The sequence below is a fragment of the Lagopus leucura genome, unplaced genomic scaffold, assembly GCF_019238085.1.
Source record: "Lagopus leucura isolate 7727_CA_CO unplaced genomic scaffold, USGS_WTPT01 Super-Scaffold_100157, whole genome shotgun sequence".
NCBI classification, from domain to species: Eukaryota; Metazoa; Chordata; class Aves; order Galliformes; family Phasianidae; genus Lagopus; species Lagopus leucura.
Window position 1 is genome coordinate 10,420,519 of NW_024962334.1, and position 23,651 is coordinate 10,444,169.

At 46.8% G+C, this 23,651-nt stretch overlaps 1 protein-coding gene across 1 annotated transcript; it reads left to right on the forward strand.

Annotated features, from left to right (window-relative positions):
* MTURN (maturin, neural progenitor differentiation regulator homolog) lies at nucleotides 1-11,597 on the forward strand. The gene is made up of 3 exons (XM_042888881.1): nucleotides 1-170; nucleotides 4,461-4,583; nucleotides 8,981-11,597. The coding sequence occupies exons 1-3, from the start codon at nucleotides 9-11 to the stop codon at nucleotides 9,089-9,091; spliced, it is 396 nt and encodes a 131-aa protein (XP_042744815.1). The 5' UTR covers nucleotides 1-8; the 3' UTR covers nucleotides 9,092-11,597.
* Nucleotides 11,598-23,651: the final 12,054 nt, after the last annotated feature.

Sequence of the window (23,651 nt, forward strand, 5' to 3'; positions counted from 1 at the left end):
CGGTGGCGATGGCTTTCGAGGCGCTGGCGGAGGCTGCGGAGCGGTGGTGCGCCCGCACGCCCTTCCAGCTCATCGCCGCCGAGGAGACGGAGCGCCGCATGGACTTCTACGCCGAGCCCGGCGTCTCCTTCTACGTGCTGTGCCCGGAGGCTGCCTGCGGCGACAATTTCGTGAGTGACCGCGGGGGGGGGAGGAGAGGAGGGAGGTGTTAGAGCCGTGCCCAGGGGGCTCCGGCCTCGGGGGGAGCTCCGGGGGGCTGCGGGCCGGAGGAGCCCTCCGTGCGAGCGCCGAAAGCTGCAAGATGGAGTCGTTGGCCGGTGCGGGGCGGGCAGGGCACGGACAGCCCCCCGGCTCCCCTCGGTCCCCACGGCGCGCGATGCCCCCCCACGAACACCGCTCCTCAGCCCCTCCTTCTCCGAAAGCTTCCGCCGTGCCGCCCGGGTTCGGCTGGGGGCTCGCGGGGCCGTTTGGCAAATGGAGAATGGGCAGGGATAAAATGGAGTCGGGATGACAGCGGGGCCGTCCCTGCTGCGCCCCGGGCAGGTGCGGCCCCTCCCGCCGGGCCCCGCCGAGTTGGGCAGCGAGTTGTGGTGCCGGGGTGTCCGATCGCGGCCCCCGCCCCCATGGGGAGAGCCTCCTCGTCGCCGAGGGTGTCGCGAGGTCGTAGAATATCCCGAGCTGGAAGGGAATCTTAAGGAACATCGAGTCCGACTCCGGCTCCTCGCTCGCGGGTGTGGAGCGCCGGTTGGGTGCAATTGAAGGACTGCGGCTCCGATAGCTCCCGGAACGGCGTCGGAGCTGCAGCTCGTGCTCTTCCTGCAGCAGCTTCCACCTCTAGTCCTGCTAGGGAAGTACTGACGAATTCCCAACCCGGCAGGTGAGCAGAGGGGGGGTTTGATGGCCGGGTCAGTGAGACAAAGAGCAGGCAAGCAACGCCTCTGGGAGTGCAGGTCCCGGTGAGTAGGATGTGTGCTTGCCACGTTGTGCTGGATCCTGAGGGAAGCGACCCAGGATGAGCTCTGCTTATGCCAGGAGACATGTGGGACCCCTGTGCCAGGGCAGCCCCAGTCTGACCAGTGCCCACCTGCAGCAGGGGCCGTGCTGGGCCATCACAGAATGGCCAGGGTTGGAAGGGATCTCAAGGATCACAAATCTCCAACCCCCCTACCATATGCAGGGCCTCCAACCTCCCCATTTCATACTAGACAAGGCTGCCCAGGGCCCCATCCAGCCTGGCCTTGAACACCTCCAGGGACATGGAGCATCCACAGCCTCTCTGGGCAGCCCGTTCCAGCACCTCACCACTCTGTTGGTAAAGAACTTGAGGCCAAGCAGGAGTCTGGCAGCAGGACGGGGCTGGTTGGGAAGGACTCCCCATCTGAAGCCAAAACCAAGCAGAAGGGTTACATTTCTGTTTTGTGGCATTACCACTCAAGGTACTTTTCCTATTAACTTTCAAGGTAGACAGATAGGTAGAATACTTAATTCTTTTCCTGTTGATGATGTCTCCTTAATGCGATTAAGAACTGCTGATGAGGTGGTTCACCAGCATCGTTCACCAGTGCCATCATTTCTGCTTTGAGTGCACTGTGGGCCTTCGGTTACGCTCCCAGCTCAGCTATCTTGGTTTGCTGCCTTTTTACAGCTCTGTCCTATCCTACCCTTCCTTACCCTATCCTATTTTTCATGTTCCAGAATATGTTTGCTTTCTAAGTGCAATTACAAGCTGAGCTTTATTTTAAGGAGATTTAATGTGGGCCATGGGACAGATTCTCACTTGCACCTGAGCCCCTTGAGTTGCACGGCTCTGTTAAGATGGAAGAGCATGACAGAGAAAGGAAATAGAACCAGTGGTAGACTTTGTGATGTTTCAGTCTTACACGTCTGACAAAGGAACCTTACATTTAATCAGCATCTGGTGCCTGATATTCTTGTTCTCTTTCTTTATGTCCTCATTTCATAATAATGTGACTTAAAAAACTACGTAGGAGGTGCCAGTGAAGTCCATGATAACTCACTCGCGAGGAGGAAATTATGAGCATGCTGAGTTTAAAAGAGAGGTGGAAAAAGACAGGGAAAGTTTGCCAAGAAGCAATCTGGGAGATAAAAACAGGGTCTTGTATAAAACCTGAGATCACAAGGATCACATGATTTTAATTTCCTGGAAAGGTGTCTCTAGGCTGGAGATCTCTTTCAGCATGCTAGGGGTGCAGATGACCCGTTCAGGAGTTCACAGGTGCTGTCAGCACCTCCTGGATACTAAAACTCACCAAATCAGCATTTTGGACAGCTGAACTATGAACAGTTTAGCTCCTGAGGTTCACAGTTTTCTCAGAAAATTAATTGGACTTGTATAGCCATAAGCAATGTGAGTGAGGGTTGAGGAGCTATTCCTTACAGTCTTGACATTTGTTTTGCCACCTTGTTATTGCTGATATTCAAAGTAACCAATCAAGCAAATAAAACCATTATGCCACTTCATTGCAAGATTTCCTGTAAATGTTTTAGAGCACAGGTCATGAATCTAAATATTTTCCATAAGCTGATGGCAGGTGAGAGGTGTCAGTGTGTCCGTGTTGCCAGAGCCACAGTTTTACATCTGCTGGCATGGAAATTGGTGGAAGCCTTACTTGCTTGTTGCCTTGTGATATAACAGGTACGTCTCTTCAAAGGCTGAATGATGGATTGGTAAGGTTTTCTCCTTGTGCTCCATCATCTTATTCTCTGCTGCTGCTGGCACGTTCCTGCTGGAGACTGAAATGTGGAGGCTACACAGTTGAAGAAGGCTTTGTAAAAAACATGGTAGGATGACATGTGGTCAGCTTTCCCTGGGAAGCAAACTAGCTATTAGTTATAAAAGGGCAAGGCCTGATTTTCGTGGCTGTGGAAGTCCCTGTGCATAGATCTCATAGCTGAAAGAAGCCACAATTTAAACAAGAACCAGGATGTTAACGGTCATAATCATTACACACAAATAAACAATTACAGCAGTTTAGCACAAGACACAAACTGCTGACCTGTAATATTCAGGCCTTACATTTGGCACAAAGATTAGAAGTAATAAAAAGGTTACTGCTTGAACATTAAGGAACTGTGAGCCAGACCTCCAAAATCTCCAGGCTGTTGTTACAATGTTGTGATTTGGAAAAGAGCTCATTGGTATTTTTAACGGGGTTCATTTGAGTCCATTTAGTGTACTTCCTGCCTTTTTAGGCCATAACAATCCTAAAGCCAGACTTTTTTTTTTTGAGACAAGAGCTGCTCGTATGTTTGTAGGACCGCAAGGCCCATGGCTGTGAAATGGCATGAGGAATGGTGTGACCTGTGGTATGTGTTTCTGAGGGCTGCCAGACTGCCAAGAGATAACTCTGGGTGCCTGGAACAAGTAGAACCTACTCAGTAAGACAGGGATTTTTCTTAGCATACCATTGTGCTGCAGTTGTGCAGGTTGAGTGAGGTCAGTAGCGAGGCAATTGCTGCTTTTTCCTTAAACACACAACTTCAGTAATGTTAAGCAGTCTTTTCATTAGACAAATGGAAACCTGCATCCCTGGCTCACTGCTGAGCAGAGAGGCAGCATGCATGCCCTGCGCTGGGGATGAATGTGTGTGGTTCTTGCTCTTTCTCTGAGCATTACTTAAGCTTCAGAGAAATCCTCTCCTGTCCCCACTGAAGCATACCCTGCTGTTTATAGCACAGTAAAAAGCTGCACGGCACTTTGGGGAAAAGAATTGCCATGCAGAAATAAAGGTCTAAGTGTCTCCAACAGTTCTTGCAGCATTACAGCTTCTCGTTGTAAGATAGTCCTGTGCACCAAGACTTCAGAGTAAAGGTCTTTCAGAGTGCACATTAAATTGTGCGGTGAGCCACACTTGTGAGCAAAGAGCAGCATTGTCAGAGTGCTTCCATCCATCAGCGCTCCATTTCGGACAGCCTCAGAAGAGCAGAAGCAGCAGCATTTTTGGGAGAGGCTTCACAAAGCCAGGCTGGGGAGCTGGCCCCTCTCAAGCAAGGGCAAGAGGAGAGGAATATCCCAAATGGGTTTAAATGTGGCTCCCAAGGCCTAGGGAGAACAGAACTCTAAGAGAAGATTCAGCAGCAGGTTATGCATAAGAAGAGAATACCCAGTGTGACTTCCAGGTCTAAACAGGGGTAGTATCAAAGAAAACACCTCTGCTTGTAAAATGTGTGTGCATGCAAGGCATGTACCCTTCGCTGCCAGCACAGTCATAAGGGATTTTCTCTCCCAGGTGGATTTCCCTGCCTTCCATTTCTTGCTGTCAATAAAATCAAAGTTCCTCCCCAGAAGCCTGGCTTCTGATCCAGCCCCCAGTGCAGGTCTGAACTCGGGTGCTTGGTGTACTTTGGCTATTCATGACCCATCACCTTTTAAAAACCTGTGGAGAAGCCAGTGTGGGCTCCTGTTAATGCCTCTTTCTTGTGTTGCTGTTGGCTTTTAGCACGTCTGGAGTGAGAGTGAAGACTGCTTACCTTTTCTGCAGCTCGCGCAGGATTACATCTCTTCCTGCGGGAAAAAGACACTCCATGAAATACTGGAAAAAGTCTTCAAATCCTTCAGACCTGTAAGTGCCTCTGTTTTACTGCCAAGGGTTGTCAGTTGTCTGTGACTGTCAGTAGGCAGCAGTGGACAGAGCAAAGCCACTTCCCTCCTGCAGCAGCTTACTTCTCTCAGGCGCTGGGGTGTTAGCATGTCAGCCTCTGTCAGACAGTTGCAGATCTTAGGATGAGAGGGAATGGCCTGAAGTCGTGCCAGAGAGGACATTAGGAAAGATTTCTTCTGAGAAAGAGTGGTGAGGCAGTGGCACAGGCTGCCCAGGGAGGTGGTGGAGTTGCCATTCTTGCAGGTGTTCAAGAACCGTGTGGATGTGGCACTGAGGGATGTGGTTTGGTAATATGGTAGTGATGGGCTGATGGTTGAATTAGATGATCTTAGAGGTCTTTTCCAGCCTTAATGACTCCATGATTCTGTTCTGTGCTTGGGAAGAAGCTGTGGAAAGCCACAGCTGGTTGACATGAAAGCATGATTTTAATCCTTGAGAGACTGGAAATAAATAGAACAGATGCACACTTTTCTTAGAAGGACTGGAAATCTGAACCTTCAGTACAGCTGTTTGTAATTGTGAAAACATAGAAAAATATAAATATTCTTCCCAGGACAATATTTAGGTCTTGGTTATTTTCATGGTTGTTTTCTCCCACTCAGGAAAGCTGAGTCTTTGAGGAGATACTTGCATCATTTTAACTAAAGAGGACTTCAAGGGGACTTAATTGGTACAGATCAGTTACTTCATTTTAAACCACATTTATTTCAGTGTAGCTTAAGTTGCTGAGAAATTGGCTTCACTCAAACTGCGTTAAGCTGCACTTTGGGATAAAGAAGTTCAGAGCTGAGGGAACCATGATGCTTGTTTAGTCTGGGTGCTTCGTTAGCATTTACCCAGTGATTCCTATAGCCAAGCTCACAAGCAGTAGTTAAGCTGGAACACATCTTTACCAAGACATCTGGTCTTGATGTGAAGACTTCTGGTGACTTAATGAGTGCAACACTAATGGGCAATTTGCCTTCTAATGATTAGTTATACTCTTGTCCAAAAAAACTCTTTTAGTTATAATCTGATCTTTTTCTAGCATTGCTTGCTGTCTGTTGGATTTCATTGTGCTTTCATCTGCTCAAGAACACCCTCTGTTACTGGAGCCCTCTAGCAGACTGCAGCCAAGTACCTCTTCATTGTCTCTGGGATGTACCACAAAGATTGCTTATGAGATTCTCCTTTCACTGAGTTACTGAGAGGTTTGCATCAGTGTAACGGAACTGGTTTTGCCATGCAGCGTATGGCTGTGTGTTGACAAGTCTAATGAGAAATGTACTGATGTTTTTCCCTTACTGTAATTATTAAAAATAGCAGACACACACAACCACGATTCACTTAAAAAGTGAAGTGTGGTATTACAGATGTATGGAAACAGCTATTGTACACCCTCATGCTTTTGCTTTTATCAGAATGAAACCAATCAGTACTGGGAAATGGTATCCTTGGCACTCCTTCCCTCCATCCTCTGTCCTTTCAATGCCAGACCTGTTTTGTTAATGAAATAGCCTTGCTGTGAGCATGGAGGTAATGGTGCATTTACAGGATGTTTCTTCCCCAGTATCCAAGCAAAGCTCACTGTAAGAGGAAAGTCTGGCTGATTTCAGTTTGAAAAATAGCAGTGTAGGGAAAGCTGAAAATCAGATCATGCTTTTCTGAAGCACTCCATGATCTTGGGTACTCAGTCTGAGAGGCTGAGAGGGGAGCAGGTTTGTGGAGTTCAGTAAGCTCTTTCTGAGAGGTTCCTCAGTGTGTTTCCAGATGGACATCCAAGATGATCAGGCAGTTTTTAAAGTCTTAAGCAGGAAGTCAAAGGATCAGACAGAGGTGTCCGTGTTTCTAAACACCTCCACGTGGAATCCCATCACATCAAGCTACGACTGAAGCACATCACCTCTATACAGCATCATGTGGTGTGCTAAAGCTCTGTCGTCTACTTGGGTTGTTTCACAATGTGTTTGTATGTCAGCTTCTGGTAGGAAGTATTGCTTGTTTCATGAGTCTGAGATGTAAAAGCTACTAGGTTTATTTGCATTAGGGCACTTTGAAAGAGTTAAGAAAGACGTAGAAATTAAAAAAAAAATGCCTGAGGGAAATGGCACCAACCTCAAGAGTTTGCAGAGAACCAAAATGTGAGTCATAAAACTCAGCAGCAAATTGCTGGACTCCTGGATTGTGTTTACCTTTGATCTAAAAGCCTGTGTCCAGGCTCTTCTTAGCCTGAGTCCTTGAATTCACACGTGTCCTGCTTACTTTCCCCTTTACTTCCAAAAAGTACCCAGCAAACGGGTAGTTCGGCCAGTAGGAATAAGTAGCTGTAGTTCATGCTGTGCTGCTGCTGGCCGTTGTTCTCCTTCTTTCCTCACCACCCTCCCTGTCCTCCTCCCTATGCATTCCCCTACCTGCCAGCTTTGTTCCTTTTGCCTACCTCTTTCCTCCTTGTTTTTGCTCTCCATTGAAGTCCTTTCCAGACTGCCATGTAGCAAATACAGACCAGAAGCAAATCACAGCTCACACCATGTTTCTCATCTTCCTTTGTAAAACCTGCCTAAGGTGGGTGATATCACCCCTGATGTTTGCCACGCCAGGGAGAGGAGAGCTGTATGTCCCTGCTGCAGGAGGGGGGGGATGCATGACAAACAGACCTGGAGGCTTATGCATGTCCTTTTGGTTCTCCTGGTGTATGCTGGGGGGTTTTGTGCTACTTTTGCATACCTGAAAGGCTTCCAGCATCCATAACATCAAGATGAGGCTCTCACTCCTGTGCTCATTTCCCTGCAAATCAGGGAGGAATTATAACTGGAGCTGGGCAAAAAATATGATCAAAGCTCTTTCTGCTGGCTGATGTAAACAGAGCAGTGCCACACACAAATCTAATTTGAATGCACCAAATCAGTTGAGGGAAAATAATTCTGACAGATAAAAAAAAAAGTGTAGAGGCCTTGCTTTTCCATTTGAAAAAGTGTTTTAATTTTAGCTTCAAAATGAGAGAAAACCCCCACATCCTGAAAATGAACCACGTAGTTTCACATTCACATTATGCAGCTGAACATAAGATGTGAAAAATAGGTGTGCATAGGAATATTTACTGTTTGTTCTGCTCAGAAAGTAAGAACACTGGGCTATCTGCAGGCGTTTTTAAAATGCGAAGGAGGGGGGTTAGTCAGCAAATTCTCCTTCCATTTCAATGCCAAGAAGCCCTGCAACTGAAAAAATGGTTTTCTCACAGTGAGTTGAAGAATGCATGGACCCAGAAGCTAATTCTGTGTGTTGGCTTTGTATCCTCCGAATAATTTAGAATGATGATCGTGGACTAAATTTAAATCAAAATTGAACTAAACATCTGCCTCGCCACAGCCTTCTCATTTTCATATCACCACCAAGCAAGCATCACTGTCTTGATTTTTCCAGGTTTTGTCTCTTTTGAGAGACAACAGCTGTGTCACAGTCCAAACAGGGTGTTGCACATGTCTGTGCTGCACTTCCAGCCCTGGCAAGCTGAATACGTACTATTCCAAATAATGCCTGGCACATGATTTTGCTTTGAGGTTCTTAACAGCTGGTAGTGTAGGATTCCAATATGAGATTTCCAGAACAGATACATTAGTTTGCTTATTATTTGGTTCATCTGTCTTCCTGACTTCTTGGCAGCCTTTTGGAGGGGAGGGGAAAAGTTCAAGCACTTCTATTTGCTCCTTTTCCTGTGGCAAATAAATGCCATTGCAGAAATGCAAGCCGTCAGATGGAGGCATGCAGACATTGAAAATTAAATTTGAGCTAGCTGATCTTCCCTGGTCAGAAATATAAAGGGATTTGAGCAACTTTGAGTTGAATACACAGTATTTCTTATGGAGATTGCTTCACCCAGCACACAAGTCTTCATTGGTGTAATGGAATGAAGAGTTTAAGAGAAGCACTTAACTGGCGGGATCCTCGGGGCTTAGGGGCACTGCCAGTTCTGCGTGTGGATTCTTCCTTTTTTGGCATTTGAATGGATACTGAACACAACCTTAAATCAAATGAACACTGCTACAGTATGATCATAGTTTGTTCTGAATTGAAGCCACTGCCAAACCTAAACACTCAAAAATTGTGATGTGACCTCAGGGAAAAAGGCAGAGCTCTTTGAATGAGCTTTGCTTTGGTTTTATTTATCTTCTGGTTTCTGAGCACTTAATTTGCTGCGAGGATGCATTTTTAAATCTTTCTGTCGTCGCAAGAGGGAGAAGGAGAGAGTCGAGACAGTTACGTAATGCTGTTATTCTAGGATTTGAGATTTCTAACAAGTGGCATCTAGGTATTGTGGGAAGATGTGCAGTGAAACATGAGTGGGTAATTGGCTATTACACCCTATTTTCTCTTCCTTGTAGCTACTTGGGCTTCCAGATGTTGATGATGATGCGTTTGAAGAATATAATGCAGATATGGAAGAAGAGGAACCAGAAGCGGATCACCAACAAATGGGTGTCAGTCAGCAGTAATGTTCAGAGGAGCTGTAAAATTGGGAATCCCGTGGCACCTGGTGGGGTCAGATAGTCCCACGTCAGCCTGTTCGATTTTGCTCATCACGTGGGATATCTGGCTCCCAGGATACAAGTTTTATGAAATGTTTATTTAAAAAAATAATAGCAATCTGTGATGGGCTTTGCTAAGAAGTGACCTGAATTTTGCTCCTGCTTCAGTGGAGTTTTTATGGAGTTGTCTTGGTAGTATTCTGCCATTACCGGTCTAGAAGTAGTTTTGTTGCTGACTGTCTCCTTGATTTGTGTTTGAGAGTAATGTTCACTGACATGAATGTAGGGTTGATTTGAATGTAGGGACTGCAGGGTCGGCGTGCTGAGCACTCCTGGCGTGTCATCTCTCGGGGAAATTGGTGCAGAGAGTAGATGCAACCAGCACTTTTTAGTTCAACAGCTGTGGTTTGTGGCTCTCTACCAGACAGAGCACCATATTTTGAGAAGTTTCTCCTGAAAAACACTAGTTTAATAGTGGTCAGTGCTGCAGGAATGCACGTGGAGGCTCAGCTAAAATGATGGAGAGTGACAAGTCCAGGAGGTATTTGTGTTGGACCTGTTAATGTCATTTTACTGACACCTGAGTTTACAAGTGATTGGATTCATAATCGGGAGCAATTAGAGCTCTAGCATTGACAGTACATATCAAAACAAACCTGGGTTCTCTCACACCACTTAACCCAAAGCCAAATACTGTTTGTGTACTAATTCAATCAATTACAGACAGCCATTGCATATCCCACGTCTGCATGAAAACCGACCGTAAGCTTCACTATTTTGAAAACATCGATAAATTACTGCACAAATCTTGCAGTGTCGCCAACTGAAGTGCAACTTAACTTGGAAGCCATAAGTCTATAAACCAGCTTGTAACATTATGCTGGACCTTTTCCTCCCTCTGGGTCTTTGAGCTAATCTGGGCATTTCCACCTCTGACGAGGGGAGCTAAAACACTACCCAAGCAGGAGGCTCCTCGTATCTTATACCTACTTTGCATGGGTTTAAGTGGCTCCAGTGAGTGCCAGACTGTGAAGATGCAGGGTCTCCTTATTTACATGCCTTTTGTACTGAAAATATAAGAAACAGAGTGATGCTGTTGTAAGACATCTGTTTTCTGTGACTGAACGTAGCGTTTCTGAATTTATTCCTTTCTTCCAGTTTCTTTTTAAATGGCAAAATGAAGGTCACACACTTCGAAAGCCCTTTTATACAGAATTAGCTTTATGAAAACAAAAAGTGAGCGAAGAAAAAATGATAGGACAATTCCCAGAAACAGCTCACACCATTTTGAAAACCCCGTTGGTAGCAACATCTCCTTTTCCATAGACTTTTAAAAGACTTTTATTTTTCAAGATTACTTAAGAGAGGAAGTTTTCTTGGGGATTTACATTTCTGATGATGGGTTCAGAGGTGCAGAGCACCTGATTTTTTTCCAGCCTGAGGCAAAGACCTTCCATAACCAGGACAGTGTGCGGTACCCGATTACGTACAGGAATGTCTGCAATGCTTTCAAAGTTCAGGTTTAAGAATATAAAAAAGAACGGAAGAGAAACAGATCTTAATGAAACTTTGTACATTCTTTTGGCATGCAGGCATAAACACGGTAGTTGCAACACATTTTCTATGGACTAGTGACGTGAGAACTGTGGCAGTTCATTGTTTAACACTGTGCAGCAGCAATAGGCTTTTTGCTTACAATTATAAAGTGTAAGAACAGTGGGTTCCATCCCTGCTTTAGGTCCCTAAGTTTTTGTTCCTCCCCATGAAAAAAGATGTCATAACCTTGCTTCAGGAGAAGCTGTCTCTTTGTAGCATCCATTGCTTTGGTTACGGCTCGTACAAATGGATCTTTTGGGGCTGGCTTCCCTCTGCTGCAGTGCCAAGCAAGATGTAATTTACAGTAGCACAAACTATTGTTTGAATTGTTAATGAGCGGTTGAACATTAATATGGATGTATGCAAACATAAAGCTGTAAATCATGTAGATACATTATTTTCTGCATTCACTAACTCACTTTTTCTGGAATGCCATGTGCCATTGGAGTGATCTCTCCACCAGAGTGCAAGTGCTTGGTAGATGGGGGCTGTTCTCTCCTGTTCTCTCTGGTGGGGGATGTTCTCTGTTCTCTAAAGCTCTCACTACGGCCAGCAAGATTGTATTCAAACGCAACTCTGGAGGCTGCATGAGGCTCAGCCCTGCAGAGAGCTGCACACCTGTGTCCCCCCTCATGCTGCTGGGAGCAGAGCGTGCAGCCTCACTGCTGTACTGAAGCACTGCCAGGCAACACTAACAATAAACTGGAAATTTTATACACAAGAAAACTTAAGTGACGTGTGTGTTAAATGTGAATGAGCATTAATATAGAATGTATTTTATCAAAAAATGTTGATTGCTTCCTTTGACCAAATACATTTCTGTATGATCATGTTACGTGTTCCACACTTACCTAATGCTTCATCGTATCACAAAGTATTTACATGTTTTATTTGTGTCTATTTGTTCTTCAGTCCTCTACATTTTGGGGTTGGTAACCATTCAGTAACTCACCGAAGACAGCATGGCCCTGGCCGGGCTGCCACACTGAGAGGGTGCACCTGTGAACACATGTGCAAACACTTGCAGGTGTGGGGACTCAGTAAGAAAATGTGGGCTCAGGGCTCTGCCACTGCTCTGAGCTTTGGGTGGATTTCAGCAGCTGGGTTCCTGTGAAATTCAGTGAGAGGAGGAAAAGGACCCTTTGGGGGAGATGCCAGGATTTGGAGACCACCCCAAGCACCTGCAAGGTATCTGCTTATTGAACCTCTGCAGTGCATGTAAAAACTGCTCTGGGCATTCCTGAGCACAGTCACTTGTTTCTGCTAGCATCCTGTCCAGTGAATACATTGAGTTGATGAGGGAAGAAGGAGCTGAGAAAAGACAAACTAAAAGGCCTTCTCCTCTTCCCTAGCTGTGTAATTTGTGGTGCTGTGTGAGTAGGTCAGAGTGATGGGCAGGGAGCAGGAAGCTGCTTTATGAAGTATGCAGTAAAAAACTCTTAACAGGATTTGCTAATGATATATTGAGAAAAAACACTGGCAAACTTTCTCCTCACAGAGACGTGCCCGGGGCTGGTTCCTCTTTGTTTAGTGCCTTTGAAAGGTGCCTGCTCATAAAAATGCTCCTTAGGAGGGGAGCAGCCCAAGCTGGTTCTGCTTTGGCAACCTGACTATATGAGTGCTGCTGCATTTTGGTGCAGAGTCATGTGTAAGGTATGCTGGGTGAGATGGTGGCTGGGGGCAGCAGATGTTCCTGCGAGGCTGCTTAGCGAGTGACTGGCCTTTTCTCCTCTGGAAGCTGGGACGTGAGGCTGTGACAGGAATATTGACTGCAATGACAGTATGGGTATTGCCCTGCAAAGATGCCATAGGGGACAAGCCTTTTTGAGCTTGTGTTTTGATCTTTCACAGGGACCCAGCTTGTGATCAGCAAGGTTAACACTTGATCCATCCTTCCCTCACGTCCATCATTCCCTCACGTCCATCATTCCCTCGTGTACATCCTTTCCTCATGTCCATCCTTACCCCACATCAATACTGCTCCATCCTCAGAATTTCCCATATCCGGAAAAGACAAAGCAGCCAAAGAGGGTGAAGAAGACCCCTTTCACAAGGGTGTGAGACTGATGCCTATCTAACTAATCTACCTTTCAAAAATCAGGCCCCCTTAAACTGTCCTGGCTGGGCATCCAGAAAGTGAGGTCTCTCTGGCTGCAGTCTGTATCTCTGGCATGGTTTTTTTTCCTCTCATAGCTAAGGGCTTTTTTTAAGGAAGAAAATACCTGAAGAAACGTCTGTGTTATCACAAACCCAGATTTCTGCAAAGCCGTGTAACAGAGTGCTGTCCATCCCAGCCTGGTCACAAATGCTCAGATTAACAAAGAGGCTGTTCCTTTGTCTGAAGAAACAGTCTTCAAATGAGCTACTACTGACTACAACAAAGCTGTCTTGTTTCATGTAAAATACATCCAACTCTGAAATTTCCTTTTTGCACTGACATGCTGCTGCTCCTGTAGGCAGAGATCTGTGGTAGCACTGTGTATAAAGGATGTCTGCTTTCATCTTTGGGGTGGCAGTGGAAACGACAGCCCCAGATTTTAGTCATTAACATCTTTTTGTTGTTGAGTTTTCCTATAATGATGTGGGGATCAGTCAGAGCTCAACACCTCAAGCAGTAATAATATTAGACCACACCATGTGAAGACTGTCCTTGGCGTGCTTGCCACCATTTGTTTTTCTGAGTGGAAGATCTTTGTCTCTTTTGGACTTTTGGGCTGTCAAGTGTTGCCCTTTTGCTCAATGCTTTATCAGGTGTGAGCCTCCAGAGGAGCCCTGTCTATTCTTCCCTTCCTCCTTCCTCTCCCACCACCGAGGTGTCAAATCCAACAGTGTAGTTACACTATAGGCTGCCATTAAAGAGCTTACCAAATGCTAGTGACTGATGGAGTCTTTCCTCTGTGAGCAAAATAAACTAAACAGGGGTCCTGATGGGGTAAAGTGTAGCTAAAATGTGTGTGAGGAAGAGGAGGAGAGGCTTGTGTTTCCCGAGATACACCTGGTGTTTGCAGGTGTAAGGAGGAGAAAATGATTTCATCTGAGCTTTGGGTGTTGCAGAATAAGCCCTGCTCTGCAAGACAGGATCCTGAACTGCCAGGTCTTTCCATTTAGTGCGAAAGATTTGCTGTCAGAACATGGGAATTAGTGGTAATATTTGCAGATGAGCAAGTGTTTCAGATTTCCCAGGTCCTCTTTTGTTTTGCACAGATTAGGGAGACATCTGTTCTAATTAACAGACATGTAACGACGTTTAAATGAAAATAGGAAGTTATGTTCAACTCATTTGCCTCTTTTTTTTAAACACTGCCATTTTAATTGTCACTTTGACATCTTCTCACTCTGATTTAGTGGCAGGAATGCTGCCAATTGTTTCCTTTTGTCACTAGTCTCTTGTCTGTGGGTTGAAGAGCATTTTCAGCCCAAGAGCGAGTGCTTTAACTTAGCACTTTGCCTTGCATTCTTGGCCCTTCATGTGGTGTGAGTGCTCTGTGGGAGGACTGTGGCCATGGTGTGTGCTGTGGTACATCCAGAGCCCTCATTGGCAACTCCAAGGCTCCTGCTGGTAGAGTGCCTACCGGCCGGCTCCCTTCTCCTGGTGAACAATCCTGGCAGCACGGAACTCACAGCCTCTTGAGGGACACCTGAGTGTGGCTGAGGCAGTGGTTGGGCTCTGCTACTGTCTTCTTACATATACAGCTGCTCCTATGAAAGAGGCGATGGACCCAGCCCGTCTGCAGCTGCTGGGAACACACTGCCTGCTCAGATCGGCTGGATGGACTTCTCCTTTTTCCAAAGCTGCTTTACGATTTTGGATGGCAGCACCCTGCTCATGTAGGTGTCAGCTGTGGGACAGTGGGCCTTTCTCTGAGGCCAGGGACCCCACACAAGATGGTGGCTGCTCCGGGGCATGCTGCTCCGCACACAGGTCTGTCCATGCTCCAGATCTCCTTCCTCAGTTAAGAAAGCAGGCTGCCCCAGGGCCTTGCCTCATTTTGGCTCTGTCTCAAGGAGAACAAATGCACTGGAGGTCTGTGTTTCCTCTGTATCTCTGGCCTACTCTCTCCCAGCAGAGCAGTCACCAAGCAGAACCAGTTGGGAACTGCAGTTACCCCTCCTTAGCAGGTTGCTGTCTTAGAATTAACACTACCTTACTCCAAGTTTTCACCTTCCCTCTTCTCTGTGAAAAGATTCATGTTTCCACCACTTGCTCAGTATGTGATGAAACACAATAAAAAAGCACATTGAGCTTTATTTCTAGTGCCTCGGTGTATGCATCTGTGCTGTGAAGACAAAACTAAAGCAAGATTTGTAGAAAAGGATATAATATCTTTTACTAGCCATACTGATGCAGTGGGAGAAGGCAAATAACTGTTCAAGCTCCCAGATGCCTCTCTTGTGCTGAAATAAGAGCAGCAATTATATGATACCTGGTTATTCCTCTCTACAATAACTTTGCCTTGCTTGTGCACTTTTCCCAAGGTATTGTGACTGTAATAGTGCAGTGGAAGAAGGAGCACTTGGGCCAGATTTGAATAATTCCTGGAGATGTTCAGGAACTGAGTGGATGTGGCACCGAGGGACATGGTCAGTGGGCATGGTGGGGGTGTGTTGGGGGTTGGACTGGGGAATATTAGTGGTCTTTTCCAGCCTTAACGACTCTGTAATTATGACTCTAATTACAGCAGTGGTGAAGCGCCCAGAAGTGGATGTCAGCTATGTTAAGCACAAGTCTCCCTGACAGCCTGTTCGAAAGATCGGCCATCAAGGCTTTACGCTTTGGGGTTTTATAGTAGGCCCCTAGAGGGCAGCAGAGCCTAAATTTTCAGTCCACCTAAGCGTTACAGCGATGATAAAAGCAGCTTCGCTCCTGGCCTGCACATGGGTGCTGGATGGGAACTGGTGTCCGCACCACCCAGTGCTGGTGGAACCCATCCTGCCTGGGACTGCAGCTGAGTTGTGGGAAGCTTTGGCCTGAGCTGCGTGGCCAGGGAGGTGGTGCACTCACCGTCCCTGGAGGTATCCAGGCACTGAGGGACGTGGTCGGTGGGCATGGTGGGGACAGGTTGGCCATTGGATTAGATGGTCTTAGTGGTCTTTTCCAACCTTACTGATTCTATGATTCTATTCTATGTTTCTAACCCATCCTTCCAGGGAGAAGGTACGAGCACATGTATCTGTAGCAAAGCCCTCTGTCTTGTTATCACCAGCCAGTGTCTGGGGAGATTTTGTGATTGCTGGCATCAAGATCAATGTCACACAAGTGTAAGCTTGTAAGTGTAAGAGGGCTGTGTTTGGTATGGGTCTCCCTGTGCCCAGTGCTGCAGAGGCTTGGAAGGGACACCTGACGCCAACACTGCATGTACTGTAGGACACTGCTAGCGCATGTGTGGGCTCAGAGCTTGTGTCACATCCCTGAGTGGATGTGAGCTTGCATTCACCCCATGTGCTGCTCTCCCCCTCCCCAGCTACAGCTGCTGGCTAATAATTGTGATTGCAGTTGGCAAAACCAACCTCTTTCTCCCGTTTTTTCTCCTGGTCAGTGTGTAGAGAACTGTGACGGCCTTTTTCCCGGCTGTTTTGCTGGCCACCCTCCAAGCACAGGGCTCCATTTTTTCTGTGCCGTTATGGATGATACACTCACTTCCAGCATAGGCATTTGTCAAGAACTGAGACTTTGTATGGTTTGTTAAGAAGGACATATTGTGCTTGAAACAGGGAATTCATACAGAAAAACCAGTGCCAGTTTTTATCGCATCACACCATCCCTTTCAGTTAATAAAAGTCAGGAAAATTTTATATTGGCTTTTCTCAAGGGTTCTTATTGTTCTACTCCTTCTTGTTTGCTGTGCTTCTTTTTGTCTCTGTAAAACCTTTGTCAAGAAGGCTGTGAGCTGCTGTGAGTCACGCAGCAGCAATGGGGAGCGGCAACACTGAGCCATGCATGCCAAGCCTGCCCGCCTGTGCCCTGGCTGTCATAATTGGCTGCTGCTGGCCCGAGGTAGTCAGAACTCCTCCTGAAGTTTGGCGTTGCCACTGGGGCATACTACACTAAGATTATTAATGCAAAGCATAAATTGCAAAACACAGTCCACTGGGCCTCTCCTCACATCTGGGAAATGTCTGCGCTTGAGTGCAAGGTGGCTCTATGAGACAGCAAAGAGTTTTTCATGGCTTCTCTAGCTGCACGGCAGCAGCTCTTTCCCCTGATCAAGTGCTGCTTGTTTTTCCAGCTCTGTCAGATAGCAGGAGGCACCCTTCTGGGAATGACCACACTATGGCTCTTACTACATTCCTTTGGGCTTTGTAAATGTGTAGTTTCTTGGTGGCGTCATCGAAAAAAAGGGAGGGAAGGCCCTACCTGCAGAACCGGTAATGCAGTCACGGTCTGGCTTCATCAGGCTCCCTGAGCAGTACCCAGCACACATCACACGAGCCGTTAATTAGATAACTGGCCCCATGCAGTGTCCCTTGAAACAGAGATTGCAGCACAGCAGTAGATCAGCCAAGGCACGTGCTGCCAGCCTTGTGAGCATGGCTTCACGTTCATCACACAAGAGCATGAAAGGGGATGGACTTCGCATCTCCATGGGCTTTGGAAACTCAGTACAATTTAAATGGCAACAGAACTGGTTCTTTCCACAGAGAAGGGGATGATGCTGACTCCTGGCATGGGCTATCTCCATCACAGGTTACCCCAAAAGGGGTAATAATTCTCACCATCACATCCCACATGTCTGCCAGCCTGCGCATGTGGGGTGTGTTGGGGTCCCGCAATGTCCGCTTGCTGGGAGCTGCTCTTCTGCTGGGCTGCTGCTGCCACGGGGCACGGAGCTCTGCTGGGAGCTCTGTGTGCACTCACTGTGTCAATATTTAACAGCGGTAATTAGTAACAGGCTGGGTGGCTCAGGAATTCAGAGCTCAGCATTTACCTTGTCCACCTTTCCCATCTTCTGGCTGCTTAGGGGACATGTCTGCAGCAGGAGAGGCGATGGCTTGCGTAATGCCACTGCCCCTTTTTTTCAGTAAACATTATCCATAGGCCGTCACTAATGTGTGTTCCCTTTGCTCTGGTGGCTCATGACACTGTAAGCCTAATAACATAAGAACTATATTCGAGGTGAGAAAAAAAAGAGAAAGGTATTTTTGTGGCTAACTGACGGGCGGCTCCCCTTTGCTACCAGCGTGATTAAGGTTTCAGCTCCAGGAACCAGTGGCAGCACAGCAAGCATCCTCTCTCCTCCAAACAATGTATCCTTGCCCTGCCACCAGGCCATGCCCCACTGCTACCCTGCACCCTGCAGAATTCAAGATCTCCTCGTCTCTGCTCTCTGCCTGATGCCCGTGAGCCCGTGCCAGTGTGCGTGCATTAATTACACTCATCTAAAAGGCGATATATGCATTGTTACATGGCTACACGTACTTATTCCTGGCTTGCTCTATTGCCAGGAGCTGAGGATTTTGAAAGGGATGCGTGGTTCTGTTTTTCGCAGAGGAAGCAATTAGGAGGTTCACCCGGTTTACCAGAGGCTGTGCCCTCTCCTGCGGCACTGGGGCTCCACTGCCACAGTAGCCGCGTGGTGCAGGAGAGCGCTCGGCTCCGCTTTTCCCAATTGTTTCTGTTCTCTGTGGCACGTCCACAAACAACCGCCCCAATGGGGTGCGGGAGTCAGCCTGCTGCTGCAGATGGGCGGAAAGGAATGGAACAATACCCAAACCAAGAACCAAAGCTTGTCTCATTAGCGGTGCAGCCAGCACAGAGGGGGCAATTTGCCGGAGACAGCAGCGGTGATAAGCGGAGAGGGGGGGAGGGAGGGAGCGTGAGCGCAGCTCGAATTCAGCCGGGAGCGGATGGCAGGAGGTGCCTGAGAGGGGAGCATCGCTGTGAGTGTGGCAGCTGGGGGCTGCCCTCCGCCCTGACAGCTGCGTGCCTCCCATGGATTTGTGTCCCCACGCCGAGGTAGCAGCCCCACTGGGGTGCGTCTTCATTCCAAATGGGATGCTGTGCACTGAGCCTGCCGCACAGTAGGGTGCTCAGGAAAAGGAAACCAAAGGAACGTGGCTTTCTTATGATCCCAGGGATGCAATACCTCTTCTACGAGGACAGGCTGAGAAAGCTGGGGCTGTTCAGCCTGGAGAAGGCTGGGGGGGACCTGAGAGCAGTCTTTCAGTATCTAAATGGGGGCTGTAAGGAAGGAGGTAGGCTCTTCAGCAGGGTCTGTTGTGACAGGATAAAGGGAAATGGCTTCAAACTAAAAGAGAGGAGATTTAGATTGGATATAAGGGAGACATTTTTCACAGTAAGTGTGGTGATGCACTGGCACAGGTTGCCCAGGGGCTACCCTATCCCTGGAGACACTCAAGGTGAGGCTAGATGGAGCTCTCAGCATCCTGATGGAGCTGCAGGTGTTCCTGTTCATTGCAGGGGAGTTGGACCAGATGATCTTTAAGGGTCTTTTCCAACTCATGATTTTGTGATGATTCTGTAACAGTTCTTCAAACCCAGACCCTGTTACTCGCAGTCTTACAAAGGGATGGAGAGCAGCACGTTCCTGAAAGCAAGTTAGGCAAGTGCAGCTTGCCTAACTGCACCTATCCTTGGAGAAGGAAACATAAAGGAAAGCCATGCAGAGTGGTTTTACAGCGGCTGTCAGCCCATTCTTACCGTAGAGTCATTAAGGCTGGAAAAGACCTCTAAGATCATCTAGTTCAACCATCAGCCCATCACTACCATACCACTAGATCATATCCCTCAGTGCCACATCTGCACGGTTCTTGAAGACTCCCAGGGACAATGCACCACCTCCCTGGGCAGCCTGTGCCACTGCCTCACTGCTCTTCCTGAAAAGAAATTCTTCCTCATATCCCATCTGAAATCTGCAATCTGATGCAATCTGCACAAAAGCAGGTTTCCATTCAGCCCTGCAGTGCTTACCTCTGCAGAAATTATGTTCTCTGCAGGGAGAACTTGTCACTCCATAGGTTCTTCCCCTGCAGCCTCCTGCAATGTACAGATCAGCAGATCTTTCCTCACATTTCTCCCCCAGCACTGCTTACAGAAGGCATGGAGGCAGGTAGGATGTGAGGGACAAAGCCACCCAAACAGCAGAGCCAGAATATTGTGTGTTGGGCAAGGATAAAACCCCAATTTTGTCCACTGTTTTTCCTGCTCTGTTAAAAACTGGCCTTATGCACAACCTTGCCTTGCTCTTGACCATCTAGTTCGTCCTGAGTGCAGGGATCCCACAGAAACACAAGGAAAAGCATACAGCCATACTGGAAATGATCTCCAGTGCTTTTGATGCAGAATGAGAAAAGCCATATCCCCAAAGCCACAGGGCGAGAAGGTGATAAGCCCTGCTCTAATTCTCCTTTTGTGTGGAGTAGCGTCTCAGGATCAGGATCAGGAATTCTATGGCAACCCGATTTAAATATGACAACGTATGGAATCAGTATGAAAATTACTACACAACTCAGAGCCCTCAGTCCTGGTCTAGGGCTCACTGCTGACAAGATTACATTAAGAAGCAATTAGCTTCGGAAATGACCCTATCGGGCCAAGAAAGCAAAGCAAATTTCTCTATGTGACAGACACTTCTGGCAATTTCGGTTGTGTTACACTATCAACATCTTCCATATTGCATCTGCTATTACTGTGTCTTTCCCCAGAACTGTGCACAGCCACAAAGCTTCCAGGCTATGGGGATTTTTGCAGCTCAGGTGGGTACAGCTCAAGATGGAAGCTCCGTTAGCTGGAGATGAGTAGCCAGATGATATTTGACTGAACTGATTTGCACGGACATCTAAACGAGGCTTTCAGGTTACAGAGCTCTTCCTCCACAAACAGGAGAAGAACTGCTTGCTTTTGGAGTTCCTTTCTGAAGCTGCCACACACTTCTACAGCAATTTTGAATCATAATCATAGAGTCATTCAGATTGGAAAAGACCACTAAAATTGTCTAGTGCAACTTGCTGTCAGCTCACACTGTTTCCTTTACAAACTGCCGTGCAGGTTTAAAACCAGCAGGAAAACTTAGCAAAGCACCCACTTCCCATCCATATATACTGGCTCCTGAAAGCTTTAGCATCTTGGTTTCCATGTCCCAGCCTCTGAACAAGCTGTAGAGCTTTGGTGATTGCCAGCTGAGGGCCGAAATAAGTAAGGGGTTTTGGCAAAGGAAAGGAGGCTAATGCCTTAGTTAATAGCAGAAAGGGCTGTGATAATTACAAGCTCTCCCACTACACATAGATGTAGCTGAGCAAGTGGTCTGGTCTCCACATTAAATGAAATGAAATTAAAGAAAAATGGAAAATAAAAACAAAAATACACCAACTGCACTCATAGAACTCCAGGCGCTCAAGAGCACGGGTGTCAGGCAGCTCTGCCAAAGCCACTTGATGTACACTTGTGCACCCCCATGGACTGCTCGCTTGTGCACGTCAGACAAACAAGATCCCATGATGAGAGGCTTCCCCTTTGAAGGGTTGCCTTGCTTTTGTGCTTTGCTGCCTCTACGTGTCTTTCACGAAGCCTCATTATCATTGATAATGAAGAACTAAGAGGGAAAAAAAATCTATTCAAGTATTGCATAGTCAAAAAATCACTTCCCTGGATGCTGGAAAATCAAATAGAAGACTCCAGGGCAGAAGGGCTAATTAAAAAAAAAAAAAATCACACACACAAAATCACAAAAGCCTGCTTTGCTATGAAAACCCCCGAGGGGGGATAAAAGCTGAAGGGAAGCACACGCTTGAATAATAAGGGTCTTAATGGGTTTGGGTCCATGTCTACCAGAAAGCATCGATTTTGGATGCTTGATGAAGTTAGTTATTAGATTAGAAAAAAATTATTTAAAGAGATACTGTCCACTGAAGATCATTCTGTTGGAGAAGTTTGTATTGGTGTCATAAGTAACCGCTCATTTTAATGAAAAGAGGCTGGAGTGAAAAAAAATCTTTTTGGTGCCCAGATTATTTATTTCATGCAGCTGGCAGGATCTGTGGTACATCTTAGCTTTTCCTTTCAATGTCCACTCCTTACAACCCTTGATTTGTATCCCAGTCAATCTTTGGGAAAAGGTTGCGGGGCTGCAGCAGTGGGATCAGCAGGAGGCAAGGACTGAGGTGCTCAGAAAGAGCCCATATTTTGCAGAAAGGAGGGGAGAGAAAAGACTGAGGGAAACGGGAGGTTGGGCGCCAAAGGCTCATGCATTGTCTCCTGCAAACTCGAGCTGTCTCTACAGCTGTTCCCTTCAAGAAGCCCAGCAGCCTTTGGGATTTTCTTACAGGGAATAAAAGACAAAGCTTGAGTCCCAGACTTTTTATCCAGTTTGAGGTTTGTACTTGTAAAATGGTGTCCTCTCATTTGTACCACACTCTGAGTGCTGAGCTCCAAGAACTCATTCCATATCTCCATATTTGCAGGGCGGGAAGTAGGTGGGATTCAGACTCAGGGCAAACATATTGTTTTGTTCAGAAATGGCAGATCAGAAGTGAGATAGGGCCAGTGACACACCTGAAGATATTAAGAATAGTATTCATCCAACCGTAGGCATTGCAGTGGAAATGTCTTATCTGAACTTGCTGGTTGAGCTCCCTTTGTAGTCACCGTGAAGCAGATGAGTCATCTCATCCCAGTGCAGATATCTGAAAGAGGGCAGGTGACTCATATCTTACAAGTACCCACTTCTCTTCTTGATTATAAAGGGCAGCTCTGATGAAGACATCTGATGTCAGGTGAGGTGACTCCCACCTTGACTGGCTAGACTGCCTTAGGATGCGAAATATGAAGTTAGACAAAGAATAACACATGCAGACTGATCATCACTGTCTATAAGTTACCTTAACCAGTGAATTGGAGAAAAGTCTTGTGTCTGATTGCTTCCATGTTGCTGGAATGACAGCCGGGAAGGTTGTGGATTAAACACTGCGTCCCGGGTTGTGTGGTTACTCAGACCAGCTGTCAGTAGTGGTCAGTTTTAGGCTGAGCATCTCTGAGAATTATGCCAACAAGTGATATAAGTGAATGTTGGCAACCCAGCAGGTTGTCTTTGAGAGGGCCAGGAAGTCACCTCCTTTCTCGGCTGCCTGATTTCAGTCCTCATGCCTCACTCACTGAGGCTATGACAGTGACAGTGAACACAGGCTCATCCATAACTGGTGAGATCCAATGGCATGGATCACTGTGGAGCTCATTCAGAAACTCCCATTTGGTGGTGACTTACAGCCTGCTCAGGAAGCAATCTGTGTATGCAGCATTACCAGCACTCAGTCTGATTATTAATAGTAAAAAAACGGGTTCTTTCCCAGGCTTGACATCTAACTAGCAGTTGTCAAGTTTATTGATCTCATTACCATCCCTGCAGTAATTCCTGCATTTCAAAAGCAAACCTCTCACTTTGTCATCTACAAAGTTGTCTTTGGAAGGAATGGAGGATTTGGAGCTCACCCAAGATGACTGCATGTCTGACTCCTGTAATCTCTGCTCTCCTCCCTGGTTGTTAATCTTGGACTCTCCTTGGAGCCTAACCCAGCTCCTGCAAATGTTGCCAGGACGAGATTCTGGGTATGTGCTTCATGGACTTGTCATTAACACCAGCTGGTCTTGCAACACTTTTCTCAGTGTTACAGCCTGATCAAGATCTCAGCATCCAGTGAGGATGGATGACTGGGATTCCCAAGCAGTGTCTCTACAGCTAGTTAGCTGGAGGCAAAAAATAGCTAGTGGCCAATGTGTACCCCAAAATAGTCCTGTAGAGTGACCCAGCCAAAATAACAACTGGAAGTAGAAAACCACAGCCAGCCTGGAGGGCAGAGGAGAAGTGCTCAAAGAGAAGCAGTTGGCTGCTTTTTCAGCTATCTAAAATTCCTGCACTGAGCTTGTAGGTGAGCACGTTCCTGATATTTTCATGTGTCTTAAGATGATGTATTTTCATGT